Raw genomic sequence first — 22,111 nt, 5'->3', positions numbered from 1 at the left:
TATTTAATATTTAATTACCGATGAAATATGATTCCGTGTGTTTTGTAATTAGATGTTTTGTTGTTTTTCCCACACCACCGAATAGAACAGCACGGCATTGTTAGAGGTATTATCTTTATTACAATAAATACAGAATATTTTATGGAATATACGGAGACATACACACAGGTCAGTAGTTGGCGTGTCTATATTTCAGTGCAAACGGGAGTTGATATTTATAAGAGCTGTATCGCTAATGTGTTACAGGAATATATGGCCCTTATTTCATCTCTATTTCTGGTTATATACTCGATGTGTCAAGCTCTGAGTGGCATTGCAACTGTTATGGTTAGGCGTGTCGCTTGCCACCAGGCGCACGACTTGTTCATCCCGTCACTTGGTAATTGTATAAAAAAAAAAAAAAAATTTGAGAGTTCTATTTTTCGAAACCTTATTTTTGTTTTAATGACAGCTTTATACTGTTGAATATTTAAAAGAAGTATAAACACTAAAAAGTATGTATTGTCTGTACATCAACAGAAACTGCTATCGGCTTGTGTGTGGAAGGAGTACACAACAGATGCAGGCAGAGTGTACTACCACAACATTGAAACCAAGGAGTCTAGCTGGGTGATCCCACAGGAAATGCAGGAGATCAAGGACAAAATTGCTGCAGAGGAAGCTGCCCAGTAAGTAAACATGTGTCCTATGATTATATTAAGAGGAATATTCCAATAATATTATATATAGTTGATCTATCAATACTTCAGAGTAAGAAAGGATACAAAAGCCAATGTTTACTTTAAATTATTAATGTAATTGGGTCTAAAGGGCGAAGTACCTTGGAAAGTCGAGTTAGCTCCCCGAAGTCTTCAGCAACCCAGGAGGGTGCTGAGATTCTTGGCGGGGCTTGGGTGACGCAAGTAGGACCCTGGACCACCCACCACACGCAAAACTAGGGGCCTGGACATTGAGTTGCGGGCACCAGCCCATTACACCATATCATACCATACCATTGGGTTAAATTTTCATGCACTTTCTATCTGTCTATACATTACTTAATTTTTGTTTTTCACTCTGCTTGTAAACTTTGTTTGGCTTCTACGCCCTTCCCACCACAATGTATTGAAGTGTTACCTACCATAAATAAATAATTTGCACATTTTTGTATGACTGCTCCACATTGTTGAATGGGGAAAATTTTGTAATGACGTCGTTATTATGGTTAAATAAATAAATTATTATTATCCAGGGGCAAATCTGAAAGTTGCTAAGGCAAAAGTTAGTTGTTTATTCTTTGTTACAGAGCAGCATTGAGCGCTGATGTAACCCCTGGTGAAGTACCGCTCCCTGGAGGGTCGCCCTCGATGGCGCCTACGAGCAGCTCTGCGCTTGACGAAGCCATGGCCAAAACACTGGCCTCCATTGACCCCAATTTGACTAACAATATACCTATCCCTGAAGAAAGTAAGTAGAGTTTTTAACCCTGTGGAAAATATGATTATTGTGCAAAATAATAAAGTACCAGACAATCACACATAAATAAATAAACTAACACCTGGTCTCAAACTAGGTAATTCCCAGTTATTATCAGTACTCCCTCAGGCGTACTACCTGGATCATCCAGACCAGAATAGAACCCACCAAAAGAACATTAATTCCCCAAATTGTCCTACCGGGCTTACTTATTAGTTTAAATTTATATTATACCTTAATAAATTTTTTTACATAATTTTAAAAATAAACAAAAGTAACTGTAATGTGTATTTACTATTTTCAAATGAGCCAAGTGTAATCAAAACAAGTACAGTTATATATGTTTGTAATTTCAGTAAAACCTGAAGAAATAGTAGCACCGCCACAGACCGTGGCTGCAGAGACCCCAGAACAGGCTCCAGAGATGCAGTACAAAGACAAAAAGGAGGCCATTGAGGCATTCAAGGAACTTCTCAAAGATCGGGTATGTTTACAAACAACTATTTGCAGGTCATAACACATAGCATAATAGATGACAGCTATGTGTTGTTTTTGAAAAGTCTCATCATATTTTACAATCGCCATCACTTCTGCATCCTTAACACATATACTTCTAAATTAAAAATCATATTATTGTTTCCCTTTTAGAATGTGCCTTCAAATGCCACTTGGGAACAATGTGTTAAAATAATATCCAAGGATCCGCGCTACGTGACCTTTAAAAAGTTGAATGAAAAAAAACAAGCATTTAATGCTTACAAGACACAAAAACTTAAGGACGAAAGAGAAGAACAGAGGTAATTTTTTGTAATATTTTATATATCTAATCTGAGGGCCTAACAGTAACATGCTTTGAGTATGCTTATTTTATCGGTTTTTCCAGATTGAAGACCAAAAAGAACCGTGAAAATCTTGAAGAGTTTCTGCTAGGCTGTGATCGTGTGACATCACTAACAAAATATTACAAATGTGAAGAAATGTTTAACAATCTTGAGGTTAGGATTGCATACTTTTAAGTGTCTTAAAGTTAAACAAATTACTTCAAGTGTAATATAAAAATCTTTAAATGTTTGTAATTTTTAAGTTTATTGGGTATCACAATGTGTTGCTACCATGACACTCAACTATTTTTTGTAAAATAACTCCACTAATTTTTTATAATTATTTATTTATGAAAGTTCGAACACTAAGAAAAATTCCTTCGATCCGGTTGGATTCGAACCAGCATCTTCAAGCATACCGTGTCTGAAATCTTTGAAACTTTTTAATATTCAGATATGGCGCTGTGTACCCGAGTCGGATCGCCGCGATATATTCGAAGATTGCATATTTACAATTGCTAAACGCGAAAAAGAAGAAGCAAAGACTTTGAAAAAACGCAACATGAAAATGTTAGCACAGGTAAGTGAAATTTTGACTGACCAAGTAACAAAGAAGACTCTTGTACCCACAGCCTTTAGGATGATTTTTCCACGCCAAAAGGAAATTATTTTTTATCGTGTTTTGGTTTAATTTGCGACCTCCTTTATGTTCGGAAAATCTAAATAGACGCCGCAAATATACCTACTTCGCGTGCCCAATGTAAACGCGCCCGGTCGTTATCGTAGTTAAACTTCAGTCGAAAACGCGAATAATGCCTAATTGTGCCATTAGAAACTGCAAAAACACCACAGCTGTGAGAAGATAAATAAACAGGGACTTATCATTCCGCAGTTATGTAATTTTGTAGTCAGAATATTTTATATGTATTAATGCTAATTTTATTTTAAAATCAATTATTTTCATTTTGAATGAATTTTTAGAAAACAAATATGCAAATGAGTGTATGCCGCGTGATTCTGATACATTGCGGCTTTTATTTGGTACACTTGTGGTCCTTCTTTCGTATAACACATTCAATTTCGTGGTACGGCTGCTTCGTAATGTTTTTGATCAAATTTTACGATTAGTGATGTTCACTTGATGCAGTACAGGTGTCGATGAATTTAGGAAACAAAGGGATGTTAATTTTTAAAACCTTAGAAAATGTTACAAAAATATTGTATAAAGTTTGTTATTGTTTTTTTTTTAAGGAGCAACTATTTTTTCAAAATACGTATTAATAAAGGACTTGATTACCTTATTCGGGTATTATTTTACTGTATTAATATTTTACGGCTTCATAAAATCAACAAATACTTGAAAAATCAATATTCTAAATACGTGCTGCGTCCGCGTCTTCGATTTAATCAATCGCTTTAGTGCCGAAGGAGGATTCCCGCCACTAAATAGCGCTTGTGAAGTCATCGGTAGTATAAAAAATGTGTTACGCTTGGTTTTCATACAGATCGCGGTACTTGCTGTGTCTATTTAGATATATTTCTGTGGGAAAAGCACTAAGTAGGTTGCATGTTTTGTGTGTACACACAGAACACGCAACGATTCTCTATTGCCTGGATTATAATTTGTGTAAGACGGTATGTGGAAATTGCGTTTTAGGTTTTAGAGAATATGAGTGAAATTACGTATAGCAGCACATGGAGTGAGGCACAAGTTTTGCTGTTAGAAAATTCCGCTTTTAAAAACGACGTCAGCCTACTCGGTATGGACAAGGAAGATGCACTTATTGGTAAACTAATTTTATTCATTGATAAGTCAAATATAATTTAGTTTTGTGTGATAATTCCTTATGTATAAATTTGTCCGGTGTCGTATAAAAGGTACCTTGACCAGTTTTGAGTAACATGCGCTTTTAGCCTGTGTACTATATCTACATTTACATAATTTAGCAATAAATCCCCTTAAAATTCTATCTTTAGGTGCCTTTACCAGTGCATCGATACATATTAATTGTTTTTGTACAAATTACATGTAATTCAATAAAAAAGATTCCCAAGAATACTTATTGTTATATGGATGTTTTACAGTGTTTGAGCAACATATTAGAAATTTAGAGGCCGAATATTTACAAGAGAGAGAACAAGTTAAAAAAAGAAATAAACGTCAACAGAGGAAGAATAGAGACAATTTCTTGGTAAGAATTTAAAGTGATCATGCTGTACAGTTCTTTGAAAATTATTTGTTACTGTTACCAGGATGCAAAAGTGTATTATGTCCCCAGCTATTCTATTTATATTGTCGAGTTTTCTCAGCATTCAAGACAGTGCTTTATCTCTTGTCAACCACATTCATTCACTTTATTGTATATAAATACATTTTTGCAGCTTATTGAACGTAGGTATATATTTTAAGGACAGCTATACAAGTTTTGGTTTACTTACAGTGAATTGGTAAGATGATATTTTCAGATGAGAACATTTCGCATGCTCTCAAATATCGTTGTAGATTTTTTAAATATTACGTATATAACAAAATATAACAAATATATTGGTTGTTTTATGATCACGTTGGCAGGCCTTGCTAGACAGTCTGCATGAGGAGGGCAAGCTAACTTCGATGTCGCTGTGGGTCGAGTTATATCCTGTCATTTCTGCTGACATGCGTTTCTCAGCTATGCTCGGTAAGTACAATCGACTTTTACTCCAAATTTCTTCTTGAAGTTTGCTGTAGGTAAACCGCCGTAAGCTTGACGTTCCTATTGGTTCGCAACACGTGAAGCGTGCGCACTCTATCAAACATCTAGTTTGTCGCTGTCCGTACTGACGTAGACGTTACTGTTAAAGTTAGAATATGGCATTTTTTTCAAGTGGCTGCTACACACAGTATTGGCTTGTAATTTGAATAAATTAATTTGCCAGCATGAAGTCACAAAAAACTGAACACAGGAATAAGGCTATTTTAATCTTTAAAAAATTAAAACTATTTTAATTTATTAATTAATAATTAAAAAATATATCCACATATAATCTGTATTTTTTGAAGATGAAGTAAAATGACAGTTCATTGCGTAAAAATGTTGCGCGCTTGCGAGCTAGTGATTGCAGTCGAAATAAATATTCTATCGACCGGATGTTGGTCACGCTTCTGCAATAAATAGCCGACCTTGTTCCATTTGAATCAACATCGGCCCATTATTCGTCCAACTGTTGCGCACAGGTTCATTCGAATTCTCAATTTCTGTAAGTTCGAACATTACTTAAACTGCATTTAGAAGTTAGAACTATACAGGGTGGAAATTTGTAATGCCACCTGGAGGGAAAGTACACTAAGTACTGGAGATGGAAATATTCCTTTATTTTTTAAAAGAAATGAAATTGCAGTCATAGATTTTCGAAAATTTCTAGCAACACGCGGGAATCGAACCCGCTTTAATCTGAAAAAAATGCACCCTGCACTTTTATTGCATCGATCGATAGGGTTAATTATAAGAATAAAATCTCTCTCACAAAATTGGTTAATTAAACGCAAAAATAACCATGAAATCTTAACGTGTTTTAATAAAACGAAAAAAATGGTAATCTAACTAATTACTTGCTCGAAAGGAGCTAAATTTTCTTGGATCCACAAATTTAATCTTTTGACGAATTCATTTTTTAACAATGCAGTTTTATTACTTTTAAAAAATAAAGGAATATTTCCTTTAAGTAAAAATTTCTATCTCCTACTGGAAATATGAGATTGAGGGTCGTATTCTAGAACTCTATTCAATGCTCAAGTCAGGATTGCCCTGGCAACACAAGCACTGGAAATACGACCCTAATGGCAGGGACTTGAGTATGATTTCGAGTGCTGTAAACCATTCTCAAATCCTGACTTGAGCATTGAGTAGAGTTCTAGAATACGACCCTGAGAGTACTTTCCCTCCAGGTGGCATTACAAGTTTCCACCCGGTATCTATTAAAAATTCAAAGAAGAGACGTTTCAAAATTTTTAGCAAAAATAGCAAAATCAACATGTTATTATGTGGACACCCTTCTACATACATGACTAAAGAGATATTGAAAAGCAAATTATCTTGTCCAATAAGCCACCAAAAGAAAAACATGTATATAGTAAAGCTTTTTGACTAAACCTCAATAGGACGAATATTTCTATATTGCTTATATTTTGGGATATTTTAGTTAATTCACATTTCTATAGTGTGGGAACTGAGTGATCACAAATAAATATGAAATTTATGAAATTGGCTAAATAAAATAAAAAGGGAAAGTGAAAAGCTTTTTTTTGCCTACTTAGAGATGAGTAGGCATTTACAAAGACAGACATTTAAGACAGTGTCGACAGTGTAGTGTAGTAGACAGTGTAGACATTTAAGTTAGTCATACCTAATTGAAGCTGTAAAGTTAGCGAGTTTCTTTATGAAGGAAGGATCAGGTATTTAGTAGTTAATCAGATCAGTTATTTAGTAGGAAACTACATTTTGTTTGTAATAAATTAATTAAACATCAGAACCTCGCTTCTTTATCATCATAATTTCAGCCGTATGACGTCCACTTTTGGACATTACTTCGTGCGTGAGGAGGACGAAGTCCCGTTCCTGGGAGTGACATTCGGAATTTTGATTTGATTTGGCATTTTGCTAATCTGGCATTCTGCGTATCTGGTGTTCTGTTAATCTGACATTCTGGCCGTTTGGTATTTTGTGTTTCTGGTATAAAGCGTCAAAACGTTATTGTTTTAGTTATATAAATAGTTTCATTTCCTATGTGTAACAATCGCGAAAACCTAAGAACTCGATACGTAACTGGTTTCTTTTTTATTTCGTTTCTTACATTTCATTATTAGCGGTACCGGAATATAATGCACCATATTCACAGATTTATTACAATTCTTATTCATATTATTCAAGTAGGTGGTGCTATATTTCGTTATTAACAGCAGAAATCCTTGAATATAGTGTAATAAACTGCAAAAGACTTAAATTAAATAAAGTAAATGCCATATTAAATCAAAGACAATAATCATAGGAAGCTTTCATCTTGAGATGTAGATTACATCGTTATAGTATAGGGTTAACGCATCACTCGCATCTTGGGTCCCGCTACTATTATAACAGCGAAGCTTGCGGCGGCTTAGCTATAAAGAGCCCCATAACGATCAAATAATTTGTCGTATTTATCGTTCAAACTTCACGTTTCCTTCAATCAATGTCGCAAACGATCAAATAAACCATCAAACAAGTTTGACGAACTATCCTGTAGTTCACACTCGGTCATCTCCGTGTACAGGGTCAAGAGCACGTCAAGCTTAACATTAAAGGTTTAAATTTAACTCTATGACACTTGCAATAAGAGCGGTCCAAAGTCCAAAGTGTCAAGCTTGATGTGCTTTTGACTTTACAGTCATACGTACCGTACCTACTATACATAGTACAACGAGTCACATCTCTTTGTAATTTGTGCAAAGAGTAAGAATAATAGATAAAGCATTTCTGGCATTAACTCTATCATTAAGATATGTATTAAGTCTTAAGATTAAGTCTCTGTATTAACTATGTATTAAGACAAAAACAAAATATACGTTGGTATAGAGAATGGTTGAAATTAAGAGAAAAACACTACCACGAGTTTGACAAACAAGTATAATTTGACAAATTGTTTGGTCCTCTACGGGGCGCTTTTACTTACATTAACTAGTATTTTACTAAAAGAAAAAGTGGTATTTCATTCTGGCTATAACAAACGTAAAGAATGGGCTAGAAACTATCGCAGTCGCGTCTCGCTGTAAAAGGTTAATTCTGCAGGATTAGCACGATTTGCGCGAGAGCGACATAAAGCACGGGATATCTATGCGAAAATAGCAGTATCTCGCGCTTTATGTAACTCTCGCACAAGTCGCACACTGTTGTGCTAGAGGTAAAAATCTTTTGTGCCAAATAGTAATTTTTACTACAGAGCTTTTCAAAGAAAATGAGGCTCTTAATTAGACATTTAAGATTAATCTTAAGGTCGAATAAAATATGATAAAAAACAAACAACGATAGGATTATAGTCTGTTAACATTGCGTGGTTGTTAGCATTCAAAGCAATGTTTGTAAAAACATCTAAATTGCAAAACAGGGCTTTTAATCCTATACTTCTCATCTACAGATTTTTTTTAAAGACGTTTTCTAGATTTTCCAAATATCTTATTAGTGCTTTCAGAACAATCAAGTGAGTTGTAACTATTTATTTGTTGTATATTTTCTGTTGCGTATAATGTTATCTGAATAGATACTAAGTAGGTACAAAGTATGCTCATTTTTAGGCCAAAACGGTTCAACTCCATTGGATTTATTCAAGTTCTACGTAGAGAACTTAAAGGCGCGGTTCCACGACGAAAAGAAAGTGATAAAAGAAATATTGAAGGAGAAAGGATTTGAAGTGAAGCCTGATACCACTTTCGAGGAGTTTGCGACAGTGGTCTGTGAGGACAGTAAGTCCGCATCACTGGACGCTGGAAATGTCAAGCTTACTTATAACTCCTTACTTGAAAAGGTGAGTTCCGGTATTTCAAAAGAAAATGTAGAGGTAAATTTTTTAGCTTACTTATAACTGGGGGTCGGATATTCGGATGCTTTTATACTAAAAAAGTACAATTTTTCTTGTGAAAGCTATTAAAGTATGGGAGCGGCTTAAATATATTTTTTTAGTTTATACGCTACATTTCTACATTCATATTTTTTGGTTGACTGTAAACTTTAAAGGTCTGATGATGGCGAGCAATGTTATTTTCACCTCTCTGAGCGCATGCTTAGATTCCTTTTATCCTCGTAGTGAACGCCTGGTGTCATTAGACAGATTTGGTAGGTTATTATAGCGTAGATATTTTCGATTTTGTATGAGAGTGATGTATCTGTCACGTAGTAACTATTAAGTAATCAGTGATGAAACTACAACATTTTTAACTTGATGACCGAAGTTGTCATATTTTTCACTTTCTATTCATTATAAAGTTAATTAAAATGTTTCCTAAAATTACAAATAACATTTTAAACGTTTATTTTCCTTTTTTCGATACCAAAGCAGATTCTAATAATATGTTAGAGAGCAACCAAATTCTAGGTAAATAAGCTTCCCATTATCTGACCACTGCTTATAATTCCATACTTGAACAGGTAAATTCCTGTATTTGTAAACGAAAAGTGTAAAGTTTAATTTGTCGGCTTTGAACTCCTAGAAAGTAAGTTCTGGTATTTCTAAACAAAAAATACAAAAGTCCTAATTTATTACACAATATTTCTAACGCTATATTACGTAATAACTATTGCATTTACCAGTTTACATTCCATGACGCGTAACGAATGATATAGCAAACATAATGCGCGTCGTCTATTGTGCGATTCAGTTAGACTAATCAATAGTTGGCTTTATAAAGACAATATTTAGTGTTCGATTTATTGATTAAGGCCGAAGCGAGGAACAAAGAGAAAATGAAAGAGGAATCCAAAGCGCAGAAGAAAATCGAAAGTGCGTTCAAGTGGGCGCTGACGGAGGCAAACATCGACCACACGTTGTCGTGGGACGAGGTCAAGGAGAAGCTCGACCTATCTGCGTCGGAGTACGCCGCCGTGCCCGATGATGAAGACCGCATTCGGATATACAGGGTACGTTCATTAGTGTACGCCGAGTAATTTGTGGTACTTTAAAGTACTGCGTAATTTTTTCGTTGAAAATTCATAGTACGAGTAGCACAAGTTTTTCCCAGTTTCAGAGTTAACAACTCCCTATTATTTACTTTATTTATTTTCCTGTGTGTAATCTTCGCTGTAAATGGTTATTGAAATAAACTATTATTATCGCGTATCTCTCAAGACATCTCGGGCCACATCGCTGAGATCTTCAGTAGGCCAGCCTACATACATCCAAACTTGTTGTCAAATATGTATATTTAGTGCGTATGTAGGTGGTAGCTACCACGAGGTTTGGTTTAAATACCATGTAAAAAGTACCATGGATCAATTTCATACAAAAAGAAATATTTATTAATAACTTATTTTTAGGACTTCCAACATGAGCAAGAAGAGAGTTGCTTGCATTACCACCACCCGAAACCGAAAAAGGCAAAGCGATCCAAGAAAAAGAAGCGGTCGCATTCCGCTTCTTTGGTACGTATTAATAATTAAGATAATTTTTCAAGAATAGTGGCCCAAGTCATAATTTGACTTAAAACACTGCTGTATTCAGAATGTGCAACATTCTGCACGGCATTGTAGAAAACTATCGATTTGTTAGAATAATTTTAGTCCACGAGTTCGTCAAAGTTAGCATTTGTTTAATTCCCCAAATTCAAACTTTTTCATGTAATCAGGTCCGTGTAGAATATGGCACCTAAAATTTGAATTTATCGTCCAGTTACCGTTTATAAATCCAGACATTTGTCTTAATAGTATAAGTTAGAGTAAGACGAAGAAAGTCGGTATTGTGATGTGCAGTCAAAATCCCGTTCGCGGTCCCCGACGCCGGCGGCTACGGCGCGCTCACCGTCGCCCGCGCCCAGTCACGGCACCTGGAGCTCTGAGGAGGGACGCAAACACAAGAAGATCAAGAAGAAGCACCGGAAACATTCCCCGGCGCCGGTAACGTAGTAATCGATCGTTGCGATGTGACAGCGTCGTCGTCACATTGAGTTTTCCACTAGCGATCTTCTTGTTGTTTTAGAAATCGCCGAGCCCCGAGGAGGGCGGCATAACGGACGACGAGCCGACGACGCGACACAAGAGCAAAAAGTCGAAGCGCAGCGCGCCCGGCAGCCCTGAAGGTGACCACGAGCACGCGCACAAGAAGAAGAAAAAGGATAAGAAAGAGAAAAAGGACAAGGAGAGGTCAGTATGAGCATCGCAAGGATCATTTCCGGTTCGGAACTGAGTGAGGACACGTTGCGGGTGTGCCGCAGGTCGGGGTCGAGCGCTTGGAGCGACGCGGAGCTGGAGTCGCGGCGCGCGGCGCTGCTGGCGCAGCTGCACGAGCACGACGACTGACGTCGCGTCACGCACGTGCACATCTTCAACCGGTACCCGCGCAGAACCCCCACCACGACCCCCGCGCCTTCCGACGGTTCCCCGTTCGAGTGACACAGCGCCTCCCCCACGCCCCCTCAGATACTCATTTTCAACCAGTACCCTTCCTGCCACCCACCGCTGGTGTCAAAACAGTCATCGCCTCAGTATATCCACTCTCTACCGCCCTCTCCCCTCCTCGAGCATTACTCGTCTTTCGGGTCCCCGTGGCTAACTTCGTTCCGTTCGTCCTCACACTCTGAAATCGACCACCTCAGTGTTGATTCTTCACCGCAAATTAATTCGGACGTGGAGCATGTTTACTGACATCAGGTCCACACTTCCTTACGGTTGAGGCGCCAGGAAGATTTTACAGTACCCCTTCATTTTTCGCACTCTTTCCTCCCTTGTTCCAAGCCAGGGAATGAGTTTGACCGCACTTCCATTAATGCTCTTTTGGCACAGGTCAGATGTGAAGTGGAACAGGTTTTGTGACAAAAGACAGCCCAGGTACGAACTGAAACGTATTTCGACGGCGCGTACCTGAATACTTTACAATGCGAGGTCCCGATGACGACCACTAAGACACCAACGGTAACCTCAGTATCATTGGATACTTCTTCCGTGCTGGTTGATAATTCTTACCAATTTAGTTCAACACGTCTTATCAAGTCAAAGATCAACCAATCAAATCAAAAGCAAAACCACGCAACATCTATTTCTAGTACTTTCCTCGATGTGAATTCTAACCGCGTTACCGCTGCTGACTTTTTCCGTTTATCCTCAGCTGATAATAGCAATGATTATAACAAGGATATTAATTCTAATAACGACACATCTACATCTACCGATACGGGTGACGATTCACTTCAAGTTCATATTTACAACGAATATCCGCGTACTCCGCAACGCCAGGCCCCGACACCGACCACTGCGGTTTCAACGTTAACCTCAGTATGCAACGCTTCATCTAAGACCGTTCATTCTTACCGATTTCCTCCTTCAGATATCGGCTCGTCCATGATTGCGGAGTCCAACCACGCTACATCTGCTGATACCATCAGTTCGTTCTTCAACGGCAATTCTAACCGCGTTACCGCTGCTGACTTTTTCCGTCTATCCTTAATTGCCAATAATAATGATTTCAACAGGGATATTAATTCTAATTGTGTCACATCTGCATATGCAGAACTGAGTGACGATTCACTTCAAGTGTCTGTATACGACAAACATCCGAGTTCTTCAAAACGCCAGGCTACGACATCGACTACTGTTTCAACGGTAACCTCAATATGCAATGCTTCATCTATGATCGTTAATTCTCATCGATTTCCTTCATCAAATGTCAGCCTGTCCACGATCGCGGAGTCCAACCACGCTATATTTACTGACGACGTCAATTCTAACCGCACAACCGCTTCTGACTTTTTTCGTTTATCCTTGGCTGCTAATAGCAATGATTACAAGGAAATTAATTCTAATAGTGTCACAAGTGCATCTGAGGATCCGGGTGACGATACACTTCAAGTTTATATTTACAACGAATATCCGAGATCTTTGCAACGCCAGGCCTCGACACCGACCATTGTTTCAACAGTAACCTCAGTAAGCAATACCTCATCCATGGTCGTCGATTCTTACCGGTTTCCTCTATCACATGTCAGTTTGTCCACGACCTCCGAGTCCAATCACGCTACTTCTACTGATACTATTAGTACGTTTCTCAACGTCAATTCTGACCGCGTTACAGCTGCTGACTTTTTCTCGGTAGCTAGCAACAATGATTTTAACACGGATATTGATTCTAATTGTGTCACATCTATATACGCAAAACCGAATGACGATTCACACCAGGATTCTGTATTCAACAAATATACGAGTTCTTCGCAACGGCAACCTTCGTCGCTGACCAAGATTTCAACGGTAACATCAGTATGCAAAGCTTCATCCGTATGCGTTAATTCATACCGATTTCCGGCATCACGTATCAGCTCGTCGACGATCGCGAAGTTCAACCACTTTTCATTTACTGACAACGTCATTTCTAACCGCGCAACCGCTGCTGACTTTTTCCGTTTATCCTTGGTTGCTAATAGCAATGATTACAAGGAAATTAATTCTAATAGAGTCACAAGTGCATCTGCAGATCCGGTTGACGATAAACTCCAAGTTTATATTTACAACGAATATCCGAGTCCTTTGCAACGCCAGGCCGCGACACTGACCACTGTTTCAACGGTAACCTCAGTAAGCAATGCCTCATCCATGGTCGTCGATTCTTACCGATTTCCTCCATCACATGTCAGCTTGTGCACGACCTCCGAGTCCAATCATGCTACGTCTACTGATACTATCAGTTCGTTTCTCAACGTCAATTCTGACCGCGTTACCGCTGCTGACTTTTTCCGCTTATCCTTGGTTGCTAATAACAACGATTTTAACATGGATATTAATTCTAATTGTGTCACATCTGCATATGCAGAACCAAGTGCTGATTTACATCAGGTTTCTGTATACAACAAATATCAGAGTTCTTTGCGACACCAGGCCTCGTCACTGACCAAAATTTCAACGCCAACCTCAGTATGATTGCATACAACCTCAGTATGATTTTGCTTCATCCGTGGTCGTTAATTCTTACCAATTTCCTCCATCAGATGTCAACTCGTCCACTGTCGCCGAGTCTAATCACGCTATATGTACTGATAACCTTCGTTCATTTCTCGACGTGAATTCTAACCGCGTTACCGCTGCTGACTTATTCCGTTTATCTATGACTGCTAAAAACCAAGACGTTACTGATGCAGTTCTTATCAGAACTTCTTTGCATAGCAATCATCGCCTTCCAGTACATATTGACAACAAATACACGAGTAGTTTGCAATGTCCTACTCCAATGGTGTCAATGTTACCCTCAGAACGTAAACGTGATGACGTTACCGTTACTGATCCTAAAGTTTCGTACATGGCTGATAATTCTTACCAATTTTCATCCGCACGTCGTTTCAGCTCATTCGTGTTTACCGAATCCAACGATGGCATAGCTTATAATGCTTCAAATTCGTTCCTCAACACACAATCTAATCGCTTTCCCGCTGCTCATTTTTTCCGTTCATCATTAGACGCTTGTAACAGTGAAACACCCAGGGATATTCATTGTAGTCGCGTTACATCTGCAGCACCTTTCACTTCGTCCATGCATCTGAGCAATGATCCACTTGAGATACAGGATTATAACGAGTACCTGAATTCACAGTGGCAGAGTCTGGTGCCGTCCACTTCAACATTGACCTCAGTATGCAATGCTTCATCCACGGTTAATTATTCTTATCAATCAACTTCGGCACTCAATGTCGACTCGTCCATGATCGACCATAATATAACTACTGAAACTCTCAATTCGAATCACGTTGTGAATTCGAAACGCGAAGCCGCTGCTGACTTTTTCCGTTTATCCAAAGAAACAGTAAACAACGACTAAATGCAACATTTAAGTTCAGATTTTTTTAAATATTTTCTTAATTCACGAAGGACTTTACATCTGCAGAAAAAAATATACTTTCAGTTCGTTCCTTAAACGTAATGTCTTATTTGATTGCTGGGCTCCATTTTTACTTTATTCATAGCAACAAATACAACTCCAGACTCTTTGCTGGTAGGTAACCTTCCTTCCAACCTTCTTTCCTTCATTCCCATCCCTGTTCAACCAGTGGCAAAATAGGAAAGTGCATACTTTAATGAAAATAGTGACGTGTACTGTGGCAAGACTTCAAAGTGAAAATGATAATTATGAATTTCTGTAACATGTTGATGTTATTGTCTGTATTTGTGATTGATTAACACAATTGACGTTATGATATGACATGATGATTATGACCTTGGTCTTTTTATGTGTTTTAATGGGTTAAGAGTTTGTAGATAATAAATTCTACAAAAAAGTAATACTAAATAAATAAATGAGCAAGAAATAAAATGGATGGTATGTAAATAAATCATTTATGTTTTACTTGGTCTTATTATAATACATGTATAACTAACTACAACAATATTAAAATGTTTTTAGATTAATCATTAATATGCAATTTGGTGTCATATCACAAATTCCAAATACAAATACATACATAATCTTACATACATTGTAACTACACAATACAATATAAGCCTGTGTTGAATAGTTATCTGAAAAATATCCTTGCGCTAGTGAGGCTGTAATAAAGGAGTTTGTATTCTTCTTCGAGAGTTTTAATTTTCTTCTCTGTAAGGGCTAAGGCTTGCTGTAACTGCACTGAACCTTTTAATTTCTGTTCCTCAAGGGCTCTTCTTTCGTCTTTTATGTGCTTCCAGATGGAGTCGAACCAATGCAAAGCTTCGAAATTGGAGTCCTGAAAAGCAACATTTTTTTGTTACGTTCATAAGTCGTATACGTGTTTTAAATAATGTGGAGTAACTTTACGTACTTGGTCCAATAGTTTTAGAATGTAAGCCACACCCATAGCAAACCCGTCATCAGTAAAGGCTGCACCCACTTTATTTTTCTTAGACATTTTGTCTTTCGACAGTATCATGTGTTCTACAAAGTTCAATGTCAATGGTGGAACAATTATGAAAAAATTCTTCAAATGGACATTTTTAGGGTTGCGAAATACTGGCGCGAATACGTCGACGAGCAACTTGAAATACTCCGTACCCTGTAGGAAATTCGTAATCAAGCAATTAATATTGTTATCTAAAATTTCAGATGCTTGAATGGCATCATGCCCCAGGTTTTCTTCCTCGCACAACTCTTTGAAGGATTTACTTATATCAAGAGTAGGCAAGAAGACGGTAGCGTCGGAACAGCAATGTCTTCCGCCTGAACGGATCATACGAACATATCCCATCGCGTTTCCGATCTGACTAATAAGATCTCTAAAAAGATCTAAGTAGCTTTGACCATCTTCAGCGAGGCCAAGTACTCTAATCCCTTTGTTGAATTTGTCTGCATTTTTGTAGAGATACATGTTTTCATTGACTTCAGCATTTTCTTTAAAGTATCTCAGATCTTTGATTAGTCTCGATTTTATGTGTTCGTCATACATGAATTGAGAAAATGTGAAAAATTTCTTTTTCAAGAACTGATATGTAAAGTTCACTGTGGTATTCATAATACCCGTACCGTGAGTTCTAATTGAGTTGGCGACGTGTCGGATATTTATTGAGTTCAAATGTTTGTTGTTGCTGCTCTTCTCAATGAAAATTTGATTGTTCAAGTTGTACAGGTATTTAGAAACAAATATGTGTATATTTCGCATGATTTCCAATACATCTAGACCCTGTTCTAGAGTCTGTGTCGGAAGATTGTCTTGTACCGTTTTTAAGTTCAATTTAAATTTGGCCATTTGTCGCATTTCTCCATAAGTTTTCCAGTCAGATAATACAACTGTAGTCAAATTATAATACATAGTTGATAAGTAGTGCTCCACTGATGGCACAACAGACATGTAGATATTTTGGATTCTGAAGTTATCAATCACCAATAGCAGTTTTTTAACCATGTCGAATGTGAAGGGATTCACAACATCCAGTTGCAAATGAGAGTGAATGTGCAAACGTAAATTCGTTTCTATGTTCTGGCTGGTGGTTCTGAGTAAACTTTCATTTATCATGCTTTTCATACTGCTTATAAAATCTTTGGATTTATGTTTTTTATATTGCTTGTCTGTTTTGTGCAATAATACTGCACAATCTTCCAATACCATCAAGAAATACTTTAACTTCAGAGCATTCAACTGAATACTGAAATTCTGGTCCAAATAGATTGGTATAACATGTTGATGCCATAACATCCATGAGCAGTTGCAGAAGTTATCCATGGATTTAGTAAAATTTGACAAGGTTTGTACTTTTTCTAGTAAAGTTCCAAGTTTCACATAGCTATCTTCCAGGTAAGTAGTGTCTGGCACAAAGCTCAACGCAACATTGGCGGCTACGTTACGTTCTAAAGACGCCACACCTCTTAGAGATCGTTCTGCTATTACAAGACAAGTGAGCTCATCTAATCTCTTGTTGGCGTAGTTCTTGTCAGTCATTAATGCTTTCTTTACCTCTAGTATTGAAGATATTGCTTGGAAAATGAAATGTTGGATCGTCATGTTTAGAGAGTTTAAAATTTGATTGCGATTTCGCGACACTGCATTTGTAAGGCATTTTAACATGTCTATGACTTCGAACAATGACATCAGCATGCTTTTTGATAATGGCACTCCAAGTGAAACATGTACATTGATCAAAGTTAGTACAGAATAGTTTATATTTGAGGCTACATTAAGACCCTCCAAGAGTAATTTTGCATGCAAGCTCATTTCTGATGCATTTAGTTTGTGGTGACTAGCAGAAAAGGCGTCTTCGACACTGAGCACCCACTGTGCGCACATGACTTGCAGAGAGGTCATATCTCGAGCCAAACTTGCTTTCTTGTTGCTTATATAAGTTTGGCGCGCTTTAATCATGGTTTGTGACATCTTTCCATAACTTGAACTTTGTGCTGGTGCATATCTTTGTAGGAATTGCTCTGGGAACCAAACTGTCGTACCAATTATGTGGACACTGTGTGCCTAGAAATGATAAAACATTATTTTAATAAAGAAGCAAATAACAAGTATTTAATAGCACAATAATTGGTGGTACACTTGATAGAGACCTTTGTATTCAATTCAATCAATGATTTGAAAATTTTCTTATCGATATTGCCAAATAAATGTGAGCTGAGAACAAACAGCGCATTAATCTTGACGCATTTATACATTGTTGTCACATTGGGTATATCTTGTACTAGTTTGTCTAAGTTAATTATGGCTTGCTTTAGGTAATTTGTGAACTCTGACGATACCATTGAGCAGTTTTTGTCTACTAAACTCTTCCTTAGAGTGGCTAGATTTTGGAGTGTGTTTTGAACTATATTGTCTGACATAAGCTTCTTTGTAATGTTATCTACAGCAGAGCTTAATGCTTGTAACTTTTCTTCGATCAAGTCAATGTTCTGCATGTGGCTAAGTAATTTGAGGTTCTTGCAGTACTTGTTCCAAGTAGCAGGCAAAGATGTATTTGAGATGAGTAGCTCCATCAGAACTATGATTGTAAATAGTTCTCCAATGTGGTTTATTATGTAGTGCAGCTGAATACCATCTGAAATCAAGGTAACAAAGTTTGTTCAGCAAAATTAAATGTGATGACAATTATTTTGTGAATATTAAAATTTTGAAATATCAAAAAAAATAATTCAGAAATACATATGACATAGACATATAATTTAAGATACACATTCTTTTACACCAAATAAAATAAAATTGTGACTTACTAAGATTAATAACAGCTTCAGTGAATATGGCGAACACCTGGCTACATAGATTGCGCAGTGTCTCATCACAACGACTAATAAATGCACTCAGCAAACAAACTGATTCCATTTGGGAGTTCATGTCAGTAATACCATATTCTTCATATACTGACAAGAAAGTGAAGTGCCTGGAAAGATGAAGATGTATTTTTGCAATCATGTTAGCATATTATAATACTGAGCAATGCTTACTATTTACTTTAAAACATGGTCACATCTTTAACAGTACGTACTAAGACTATGTAAATGTAAAATACAACTGTTACTCATTAAGGGCTGAACCTTAGAAAATTTAGGGTCGTCTTCCAGTACTCTACTCAATGCTCAAGTCAGGACTTGAGTATGATTCAAAGCACTAGAAATCATACTCAAGTCCTTGCCATTAGGGTCGTATTTCCGGTGCTTGAAATCATACTCAAGTCTGCTCAAATCCTGACTTGAGCATTGAGTACAGTTCTGGAATACGACCATTAGAGTTTTCACTGAGTTTAAGACTAACTGAAGTGAAGATACTGGAGTATTCTCAGAAAATGTTTACCAATTTCATAACTACTTGTGACTATGGGAGTTACCATCACCTACTCATTTTCACGTCCCACTGCTGGGCACAAGTCTTCTCTCAGGTGAGGGATTTATAGTTCACCATGTTGGCCCAATGCAGGTTGAGGACTTCACACATTTTCTGAGGGTAATGAATCTTCTTCGACATGCAGATTTTATCATGTTTCGCTTCACCAAAAAATTTTGCATCTGGATTTGAAGACAGCCTCTGCTTTAGAGGCACTAGGTCAATCATTAGGCTCCCACAGCTCATGGTAATTTTATATGCCAATAAATGGAAATTATATGATGGAAATAATTACATTACAGTACTCCAGTCCAAGTGTAACACAGCTGCAAGAGTCCTATTAGTGTTCTGGTATGGCTAGCAACAAAGTGGAACGCTTCAGGAAGCTTTAACAGCAGGGAAATGACAGTGTACTCACATCAAGCAAAATCACATAAATTGTATAACGGGGCAGGTAGGTAAATACATGTTTACAACAATTAAAATTTGTACAAAATTTAAAAGTCTATTATTTTTATTACTAACCTATCGAACGCTTCCTGTTTTAAAGTAATCACCTCAACGCACAACGACGACAGGACACTCAGGACTTTCGTCATGAGAGTGTTATCCGACGCCACCAAGTATGTGATTGGTAACAATTCATGTTGTATCATGTCCACTTGTATCGGCACATAGGTCTTGTTTTCTGACCAGTTCCTATCGCCGGATGTAGACTGAAAGTCTTGATATTGTTTCTTGAAAAATTCACCATAGTTTTTTAGGAGACTGGCACCCGCCTCCTTTTCCGCATCAGTCCTGTGATCGTTACGCATTATAATAGAAGACTTTATTAAATATTTTACAAAGATTAGTTAAATTCCATTAGTTTTGCATGATTGTTTCTAGTTTTAAGATAATAATAAATTATAATAAAACGTGAATAAAACACAAAAATTTTTGTATAATAATCACGGCAAACGTCAACTTCATTTTTTTTATGCTCCTCGCAGATAGCGGTTTAGTATTTCTTTTAAACATCCCGCATTCTAGAATTTTATTATATCTTTGTTACATTGATGATCACTGATAAAAACACTATTTATTTGTTTGTTTGTGAACGGTGTTGATATTTTTTCAACATCGCACATGCGCTGATTATATTTTATTTTATTTTATTTTAACACAATACATATCATGGTAACAGATACAGCTTGATACATTAATAGCCTAGACCACATTCCAAAAACAGTGTACACAGCACAAACTAAAAATACACAGCATGATAAAATAAGTCTTAGTACTAGGTTAGTGTAAAACTACAATCTCCAAATCCAAATCGAAGAAATTAATAAAAAAAAATTTACAGTGATTTGTGTAAATAGTTAAAAATAATAGTAATAATAATATAACAGAACACAAAATGATCAAAAGCTAAAACTCAAGCGATACACGTAATTGCGTCTTGTATGAATTAATAATCGAATTAAAATTATCGAGATGAGCATTACCTTGCTTAACCTTCGGCATACAACATGGGGTCTAGTGCACCCCGGACGGTTGAAAATCGTTACAATTTTTAAAATAATGACGCGTCAGTGTTGCCACTTTTAGTAGCTGAGTTAGCAACGTTGCCGCTCCGATTGGTGTCTTTGGCTCAGTGTTATGCACGCGTTGTTAGGCGCTGGACGTGTTTTGGGTCTCTCACACCCCACCTTGTATCGGACTTAAATATAAAGGTAAGGGTCTTATTATTTTTTTTCGGTATTATAATAATGTTTATTATGTTTCAATACCATACAATTTTTGGTTATAGGTAAAAATAATGGCTAGTATTAGAGATGAGCTAATTGAACAATGTTTATTAGAAGAAGACGACAGCGATTGCGACGCCGTTATACCGTGTGAAAATGACTGCGAATCCGATCACTTGAGTATAGCGTCAGGTCATCAAAGTGAGGTAGATGCTGAGGATATCAACCAGCTTCCTACCCACTTACAAAGTCATCCAATAAGGCAATCCCGCTCTCGCCAGTCTTCAAATGAGTCCACTTTATCAAACCGGGAACATCCTCGCATCTTAAGCCCTACTTTATCGGTTTCTAGAAATTATTTCATTGGTAAAGACGGAACAAAATGGCAGAAAAATCCACCAAGAATAAATGTACGTACCAGAAATGAAAACATAATAAAGGAAACACCGGGAGTCAAGTCGCATGCAAGGAATAAGAAATCACACTTAGAATGTTTTGAACTGTTTTTGTCGGAGGATATTCTGTATTCAATTTTGATACACACGAATAACAGGATTCAAACAAATCTACTATTAAAATATGGTACTTCTGAAACCATTGACTGCACGAGATCTGAAATTACTCTTATTGAGCTTAAGGCATTAATCGGATTATTAATATTAGCTGGGGTATACCGCGCTGGAAGAGAAAACTTAGAAGACTTGTGGGCGACGGATGGTACGGGTATTGAAATATTTCGTCTAACTATGACACGAAATAGATTTACCTTTCTACTCAATAACTTAAGATTCGATGATATGTTGACAAGGACAGACAGAGCTTCAACGGATAGACTAGCACCTATACGACATATATTCGAATGTTTTGTAACCAACTGCCAAGACGCATATACACCCTACGAATACCTCACGTTGGATGAGGAGCTTGTCGCGTTTAGAGGAAAATGTGGTTTCAGACAGTACATACCATCGAAGCCGGCAAAATATGGTATAAAAATCTATGCTCTCGTTGACTGTAAAACGTTCTATACAGTAAACTTAGAAATCTACTGCGGAAAACAACCTGATAACAGCCCATACACTGTCAGCAACAAACCATACGATGTAGTAGACAGGATAGTAAGA

At 37.2% G+C, this 22,111-nt stretch overlaps 2 protein-coding genes across 6 annotated transcripts in view; one reads left to right on the top strand and one right to left on the bottom strand.

Moving 5' to 3' along the window:
• LOC113226803 (pre-mRNA-processing factor 40 homolog A) overlaps positions 1-19,702 on the top strand; it is a 22,452-nt gene extending 2,750 nt beyond the window's left edge. Inside the window, exons 4-18 of one of the 3 annotated variants that reach the window (XM_026459564.1) lie at positions 520-668; positions 1,286-1,446; positions 1,812-1,939; positions 2,104-2,252; positions 2,339-2,450; positions 2,731-2,856; positions 3,934-4,063; positions 4,362-4,468; positions 4,849-4,954; positions 8,581-8,810; positions 9,722-9,919; positions 10,316-10,420; positions 10,748-10,891; positions 10,974-11,137; positions 19,557-19,702. In XM_026459564.1, the coding sequence (XP_026315349.1) occupies positions 520-668; positions 1,286-1,446; positions 1,812-1,939; positions 2,104-2,252; positions 2,339-2,450; positions 2,731-2,856; positions 3,934-4,063; positions 4,362-4,468; positions 4,849-4,954; positions 8,581-8,810; positions 9,722-9,919; positions 10,316-10,420; positions 10,748-10,891; positions 10,974-11,137; positions 19,557-19,575 (2,028 nt within the window). In that variant the 3' untranslated portion in view covers positions 19,576-19,702. Of the gene's footprint in view, positions 1-519; positions 669-1,285; positions 1,447-1,811; positions 1,940-2,103; positions 2,253-2,338; positions 2,451-2,730; positions 2,857-3,933; positions 4,064-4,361; positions 4,469-4,848; positions 4,955-8,580; positions 8,811-9,721; positions 9,920-10,315; positions 10,421-10,747; positions 10,892-10,973; positions 11,138-11,208; positions 11,570-19,556 lie in introns of those variants that run through there. The other 2 variants (XM_026459561.1, XM_026459562.1) reach the window with 2 other exon arrangements.
• On the bottom strand, positions 15,474-20,077 carry LOC113226802 (WASH complex subunit 4). Of its 3 annotated transcripts, none has more exons than XM_026459558.1 (5): positions 19,780-20,077; positions 18,648-18,814; positions 17,991-18,475; positions 15,769-17,904; positions 15,474-15,693 (listed from the first exon to the last, which is right to left on the bottom strand). In XM_026459558.1, the coding sequence occupies exons 1-5, from the start codon at positions 20,067-20,069 to the stop codon at positions 15,487-15,489; spliced, it is 3,285 nt and encodes a 1,094-aa protein (XP_026315343.1). In that variant the 5' UTR covers positions 20,070-20,077; the 3' UTR covers positions 15,474-15,486. The 3 variants fall into 3 exon arrangements, with proteins under 3 accessions (XP_026315343.1, XP_026315344.1, XP_026315345.1); XM_026459559.1 differs by lacking the exon at positions 19,780-20,077 and adding an exon at positions 19,265-19,535; XM_026459560.1 differs by lacking the exon at positions 19,780-20,077 and adding an exon at positions 19,269-19,287.
• Between the last annotated feature and the right edge of the window lie 2,034 nt (positions 20,078-22,111).

The sequence above is a fragment of the Hyposmocoma kahamanoa genome, unplaced genomic scaffold, assembly GCF_003589595.1.
Source record: "Hyposmocoma kahamanoa isolate Upper Pololo Valley unplaced genomic scaffold, ASM358959v1 202, whole genome shotgun sequence".
In the NCBI taxonomy this organism is placed as follows: Eukaryota; Metazoa; Arthropoda; class Insecta; order Lepidoptera; family Cosmopterigidae; genus Hyposmocoma; species Hyposmocoma kahamanoa.
This window is presented reverse-complemented; position numbering and strand designations above follow the sequence as displayed.

Coding starts and splice junctions, on each gene's coding strand:
- LOC113226802 (XM_026459558.1), bottom strand. CDS start 20,069: ATGCGTAACGATCACAGGACTGATGCGGAAAAGGAGGCGGGTGCCAGT. Junction 18,815..19,779: donor AAACAGGAAGCGTTCGATAG/GTTAGTAATAAA, acceptor TCATCTTTCCAG/GCACTTCACTTTCTTGTCAG. Junction 18,476..18,647: donor TGAAGCTGTTATTAATCTTA/GTAAGTCACAAT, acceptor CCTTGATTTCAG/ATGGTATTCAGCTGCACTAC.